At 39.6% G+C, this 6,891-nt stretch overlaps 1 protein-coding gene and 1 long non-coding RNA gene across 2 annotated transcripts; both read left to right on the top strand.

Moving 5' to 3' along the window:
* The first annotated feature begins 2 nt into the window (after positions 1-2).
* On the top strand, positions 3-2,767 carry LOC125301666. Its single transcript, XR_007194780.1, has 2 exons — positions 3-230; positions 1,399-2,767. It is a non-coding gene; the product is annotated as an uncharacterized LOC125301666 (long non-coding RNA).
* Positions 2,768-2,937: 170 nt separating this feature from the next.
* On the top strand, positions 2,938-6,293 carry pxmp4 (peroxisomal membrane protein 4). Its single transcript, XM_048254326.1, has 4 exons — positions 2,938-3,289; positions 3,617-3,679; positions 3,790-3,988; positions 5,998-6,293. Exons 1-4 carry the CDS (start codon positions 3,177-3,179, stop codon positions 6,265-6,267), a joined length of 645 nt encoding a protein of 214 aa, XP_048110283.1. The 5' UTR covers positions 2,938-3,176; the 3' UTR covers positions 6,268-6,293.
* The last annotated feature ends 598 nt before the right edge of the window (positions 6,294-6,891 follow it).

Genomic DNA, 6,891 nt, shown 5'->3' with positions numbered 1-6,891 from the left:
CCCCAACCCCTCTCTCTTATCTTCTGCGCTGCGTCCCGTTGTCTATCTATGCAGAGACGCTCCACCGCCATGAATGGATCACCCACAGCCCCCACCCCCCCCCCCGAGCTGCTGGACCATGACTCTGCAGCAGAAACCATCTCCCGACGCTACTGTCTTGATTCCCAAGCAACCACTTGCTCTCCTCCTCAGATGGCTGGGGCTGTGGTGCCCCAGCTCTGCATGAACAGGTCTGTGGATGGATGCCAGTAGCTTGATGTCTGTCAGAACAGAGAAGAGTCTAAGAGGAGAAAAGGGTGGGGGAGGGGGGGGTAGTGTGTTGTGCTGTGTAGTAAGACAAAACCATCCATGTGAAGCAGCTACTGGCAGAAACAACACAAAACACAGGCAAACAGATCAGTGGCAATTAATACAGATTAGTACAGCTTTTGTAATAATAAAGAAAACATTAGAAGGTATCATGCCCAAGCTCAAGGATGACAAGTGCTGTAGAAAGATGGTGTAGCGGCTCTGTCATGGTCAGTAATGTCCTTTAAACATCCATGGCTGTGTCCTTCTTTAAGTGCTGTGTCCAGTGCAGGAGAGAGCAGGGGACTGCTGGTTTTGCCTAGACGGGTACCGTTTATCTGGGTCAGCACGCCTCAGAGAGTGGCCAGCAGAAATCTTCCTTGGGTCTTTCTCATGTGTTTGTTTGTTTGTGTGTGTGTGTGTGTTTTTAAGTTGGTGTGACTGACTCGCACCCTATTAACCCTGTTGCTTAAGGGTTTTATTTTTTAGAGAGTGGAAGAGTGCTGTTATTTTATGAAGGGAGTAATGACAGATCACCTATGACGTGGGAAGCTCTGGTTTGTCAAAATATTTAAATTCCATGAATTATTTCTTAAGAAATAGATTCTCAATCATCCACCGATCACTTCAATCGTTCCCACTGAATGGTATCTTATTGAAAGAGTGACCTGAATAAAATGCTAAATTCTGTCATCTATTTAATGCTTTAGTGTGAAAGCGGAAATGGTAAAGTTTGGCTTACTCGGCGCATACCTTTAACTGTATCACTGTGACTTCCTCTTAAGAATAAATATCATGTAAAATGGCTGGCAAACACTTTAAAAAGGAATTGCTTCAAAGGAAGCACATACTTTGTACAGTACACTGTTGATGTGTGTGTATGGTATGCTTTGATATATTTGCAATTGGAAAAAAAAAAAAAATTGCTCAAGGAAATGACTTTGCTTTCAGTTACCTGAGTTCAATGTGTACAACATCTCACACCGATTAAGTTTTTGTTTTCCCGCAAACATTTTTTCTATGAATGAAATTTCTTATTTTCTATGCAAACACCTAAAGAAATTCACTATGATCCCACTTAATTCAATGTTTTTTTTTTTTTTTAAAAAGGTGCTCAACTCCACACAAGGCAAGACTCTGGGTACAGTGAATGGAGGCTGTGCCAAGTGAATATTACTTGGCCAGTTTTGACCTTGCATTGTTTCCAGGCACCTGGAAAAATAATCTGTGAAAGGCATGAGAAAAAAAAAAATCTGCATTTGCGTGTCTGGGCATAAATGACCGTTGGGGACAAAACAAGACCATGCTGGGAAACACTGGAACAGACTTTGTTAAGCGATGAATGAAAAAAAAAATAAACAGAAAGAGGGACAAAACAAGTTTGTGCAACCTACTTCCATGTAGGAAATGGCTTTATTGTTGTTTATTTTTTAACACCTCGTTTTGTTTTCCATCTTGAATTTCTGTAGGGTTCACTTTGAGGAGCCATTTCCAAGGCATGCTATAACAGTCCTGTGTGGTATCTGATTCTAATATAACGCACTTAACAGCCAGATGCATCTCAAAAATGTGTATGTTCAATATTCTGTGTATTCTCTAAAAACTATTAACTGTGAACATCTGATAGGACATGAATTTACTGATAATTAACACCTATTTTGACATTTCCTGGTGTAAAGCCTACATACATGTACCCTCTCCCTGACAGTATTTAATATTTGGCTAGAAGTTTGGCTGGTTTCAGCTGACCTCAACCATATCCTTTTGCATGCAGTGCACTGTACTGAAGTTTAACGGGTCTACATGAACATTGGACAGTTAGTCTCTGTCAGCTGCAGTATGACACGTATGCAGGCTTCACAGCAAGTACCTTCAGTGATCCTCACCACTGCTCATATTGCATATGTTTGGCTCTTTCGCTTTAAAGGATTTTAGGTTGTGTCCAGTATGGTTTTGCCCAGAGGTGGAGCACAGAACATTTGTACCCACAGCAATGTTTTGTGTTGGCTCTACTTTAAAGCAAGTCCTCTTGACAACTGTGGACATTATCATTATAGGCCACAGGTATACATTAGCATAGAGTGCTTTCTTTACTGTGGGCTGACTTTCTTTACTGCACATGTTCAATAATGTAACAACTGCATAATTCTAGCACAGACAAAATGTCATAAAAAAGGAGGTTGGAGATTCCTTCTCATTTTTTTTCTTCATATTGCCATTTCCTAAATCCTAGAGAAGGTGAAATAGTGTAAAAATGACGATCATTCATTTATTTTTTTCCTATTTAACATTGTAAATCGTGTGATAGTACATTTAATACATTCAAATCTTGTTTTAAAATACCTAATCTTTTAATAAATTGGGGACAGGAAATTCTCAAAGCTATTTATTTTTCGTATAGCCTATGTACATGTACAGAAAGATAAACATGTGAGATGTCCATTCAGAAATTTGAGAAATAAAAAGGATTGGAGCTTTACTTATTGTACCTAATTAATGTCATGCGAGAAGAAAATTAGTTTGTGCCCCTCCCCCGCCCCCCACACACGGGTCATGTTTAAACACTTTGAAGTCTTTACTAGGCCTGTGCTATGAGTTGTTTCCACTAAGGGGCGATATTATGACTTACTTTGGATGAAGAACGGGATACATTAACTATGGCCTTAGGCCGTAAATTCAGTTTGTTTTTATGATAAAATATTTTACATATAGCGTTTATTATGGTATTTCATGTTTTTGCCGAGGAATGAATCAGCCTTCAACGTCATAAATTGGAGGTAACTATATCGGTGCCCCTCGGAACACTTTCTCTGGGCATTGTTTCTAAACGACAATACATAATACAGTACAATCGGGTGTCACATTCATTCAGTACCCCTCAATTTAACATGGCTGGGTCAGAGCTCCTGAAAACACTGTTGTACACAGTGAATAGCATACTTCAGCAAGAGAAGTATAAAGCTGCGTTAGCGGTGGTGAAAGGTTTCAGGAATGGAGCAGTGTAAGTGAAACACTGGTCGAAATGCGTGGGCACTTTTGCAATGTTGCCCAGATTGTTGTGACACCTCCTAGCTAGCTGAATAGTTACAGTGTTAAAAGATGCTAGTTAGTCACTTGGTTGTAAGCTACCTTATCTCTACTGTTGCCAATCTAGAAAAGTATCTTTGTTGACGAAATACCAATTTAGCTGCTGCTGGTATCCTTCATATTCTAGCATTTGCCGTTACACAAAATATGATACAAAAACTTGTGGGAGTAATGTTAGCCTACTCATCATGGATATGCCGAACCACATTTCTTAGGTTAACCTGTTTCTGTCGACTTGCAGATATGGAGCGAAAATCCGTGCCCCCCATGCGCTTGTCATGACATTTTTGTTCAGAAACGGGAGGTAGTATTAACTCTGCACTCTATATTCTATCTTACCCTCTTAAAGACCAAACCTATCACAATATTAATGGCTGTCTGTACTTTGCTGTTCTTCCCTTGTCATAATTTCAGCTTGAAAGACAAGCTGAAAGCCATCGCAAAAGCTACATACACTCACTCACGGAATCTCGCTTACTTCGTCTTCATTTACAAAGGGCTGCAAGCTCTTCAAGTGAAGATTCAGGGGAAAAGCCTCCAGTCCCAGTCTTTCCTTGCAGCGTGCCTTGGGGGGTGGCTAGTGTTTGGGGACAATAACAACATCAACAGCCAGGTAAGCAGTTATGTGTTGTTCTAGTTTAGGGTAGCTTCAACCTCTCAGGAAAGACTAGCAGGTTGTGCTACGTGGTATAGTGACAGACCTGGGTGAGTTAACTCAGAGTAAGTGGTAAACCTCCTAATAGAAGAGCTGGATGGCTTCATTCTCCTAACAAAACAATGCCATAGGGCTCTTGTTGTAGGAGGTTTACCACTTACTCTTAGTTACAGTTTTTTTCAGTCGCTAACAAGCGTTTGTCCAACCAGTTGTCACATTTTCAAAACTAAATACAAATAGCACAGCATCGGTCTTTTGTGGCCATACCATTCACACATTTCATGTCGTTTTCACACGATATGCAGTCAGTGAAAACATTTCCACAATGCTTACATTTTAACAAGCTTTACCTCCCAACACAATTATGGATTGTTTTTGCAGTATTTACGAATGTTAGCACACAACATCCCACAATAGCAAAAACAATATTCCAAACCTTAAATACAGTATAAAAACTCAGCTGATAATAAACAAACAATTGAATAATTGCCACACAACTGATTTATGTTGGGTAAATTGGGCCAACCACAGCTGATTCCAGTCTGGCTTAGACTCAGTGGTAGGGGTTATTTTTTTCTATTACATTGACACTTATACAGTAAAAGGAGGACTTTGAGGAGTGATATATAATGATTTTAGAAACAGAAAAAGACAAACACTGTAATGTCTGGAAGAGTAAGAGCAAGGGGCCCAGGGATAAGAACAGGCCCAGTGAGAGATACAGTGAGAGGTGCAGGAGCAGTGTGAGATGCAGTGAGAGATGCAGTGAGAGGTGCAGGAGCAGTGAGAGGAGCAGGGCCAGGGAGAAGAGTAGGCCCAAGGAGAGGGCAAGGTAGAGGTGTAAGAATGCGTGGTGGTGGCATTCCAAAGGCTGCAAGAACAGTTTTTCATTAATGAAATTCGTGCCACTATCATTGACCATGTAATCAATGCGATGTTGATGAAAACATGTGGCCTAACCCTGAAGATCGCCGAGATTAGATACAGTAATTTTGTGCTTTTTTTAGCTCCCCCCTTTTTATCTGGGCTTTTTTCTGTTGTTGTTTTGTTCAGAATGCTCTTGTGTGTTTCATGGATGTTTTGTTCACTGTAAGCAATACTGTAAAACGTTTTCTGTTCTATCATACTGTAAACAGTGTTTCTACTGTACCACCTGTAGTAAACAGTAAAGGGGGAAAAAACTGATTTGCTTTTTACTGGAATGCTTTTGAATGTGAACATAACATGTGGACATACAGTTCCCAACCAAGAAATTTAGAGTAAAAATTGCATGCAAATACCTGTAAAACTGAAACATAATATGCAGTTTTTGTCAACAATAGCCAGTATTTTTAAACCTGGTTTACTTTGATTGACTGCATGTACCTTGTGAAGTGAAAACAAGTGTTATTCTTTGACAGAATAATTTCATTTTGAGTCAGATTTCCAGTGTTTTGGTGAAGTTAGTGTGTGCAGAGAAAGATGTGTTCGTAATATATTTAACAAAATGTGTTTTTGAGAAGAAAATTATCCATTTGGCCAGTTGTGTTTTGTAGGTGTGAGTCTGTGTTAAGAGTTTAGAAAAAATATCTGAAGTATGGGTAAGCGCTTGTTAGCGATTGAAAAAAAAACTGTAACTTACCTTTGTTAACTTACCTTTGTTTACCACTTACTCTTAGTTAACTTACATCAACAAATCAAAATAAATGTATCTTAAAACTCTTCAGACTTATACCTACGGCTAAATTACAGCCGTGGCGATATCCTTTATCAATGCCACTCCCTATCGTGTCATAGTGCTTAATTAATCATTTAGAGGTGTGGTGGAACTCCTCCATAAACCGCTAACGGCCGACTGCAATGAGACAATATGCCTGGTGTTCTTTTTTACAGTTGAAAAACAAACGCGCAGAATAGCATGCTATAATTTGTATTCTTCTTCATTCTCTCCTTTCCATTTCTTCCCTTTGCATCTTTCCCCTTTGCAGATAAACATGTACTTACTATCCAGGATCCTATTTGCTCTTTCTCGTCTGGCTGTGGAGAAAGGCTACATCCCTCAGCCAAAGAGAGACCCTTTCCCCATGTTTGCCACCCTGGTGTGGGGAATCGTCTTGTGGTTATTTGAGTATTATCCCCACACCCTGCAGCCATCTCTCCAGTCCTCCATGAACTACCTCTATCATGACAGCAACGTGTGGCACGATATCTCAGATTTCCTTGTCTATAACAAACCCAAGGCTACAGCGGCTAAGTGAGACCTCGTCTTTGCACTGGGCCACTGTTTTTTTTTTTTTTTTTTTCAGAACTGCCATGCTTGGATACATTTAAAGTCATGCAAGGCCAAGTAAGTATTAGGCTCTTCACAAACTTGCTAACTTGTGCCAATACGGGTGACTGTAAAGAGCTATCTTTTCCCAGGAAGTGATTTAATATTGTTTGATTAGTGTGCACTCCACTGAATCAAGCTGCATTTGATGTAGGCTACACCATCATAAACCTAAGTGCAGTTGAGAGGAATGAAGGATCAGGTCATGACTTATGAGCATTGTCAGTTTACAGTTTGAAATCAGAAGTTTTAAATAGGAAAGTAGCATTTATCTTGTATGTTCCAATGATATCAGCTTTTAGAGAAAATACTTTTCAGATTTAGGCCTAATCTGATGATGGTTATAGGATAGTAATAACAATAATACGTTTTCCTTTATCTTTCCATTGTAATATGGTGTGAAGTGTGAAAAGTAATTACACTCATTATTTAGCTTTACTTTCTCAATCACACTCTGACCTTGTATGCCTCCTAAGTGATTTTGATTGAACCAGTCATGCCTCTATTGAATGATGTCTCCAGAAGTGCAGTATTATTTGAGTCAGTTGCTAAC

Source organism: Alosa alosa, chromosome 10 (assembly GCF_017589495.1).
Source record: "Alosa alosa isolate M-15738 ecotype Scorff River chromosome 10, AALO_Geno_1.1, whole genome shotgun sequence".
NCBI lineage: Eukaryota > Metazoa > Chordata > Actinopteri > Clupeiformes > Clupeidae > Alosa > Alosa alosa.
The sequence above is the reverse complement of the archived record's forward strand: the minus strand, read 5'-3'. Positions and strand labels throughout refer to the sequence as shown.

What these genes read in the sequence shown, in the direction of transcription:
- pxmp4 (XM_048254326.1), top strand. Translation starts at nt 3,177, where the DNA reads ATGGCTGGGTCAGAGCTCCTGAAAACACTGTTGTACACAGTGAATAGC. An exon ending in TTTTTGTTCAGAAACGGGAG is followed by an intron (nt 3,680 to 3,789) that starts GTAGTATTAACT and finishes TCATAATTTCAG; the next exon opens with CTTGAAAGACAAGCTGAAAG. An exon ending in ATAACAACATCAACAGCCAG is followed by an intron (nt 3,989 to 5,997) that starts GTAAGCAGTTAT and finishes TCCCCTTTGCAG; the next exon opens with ATAAACATGTACTTACTATC.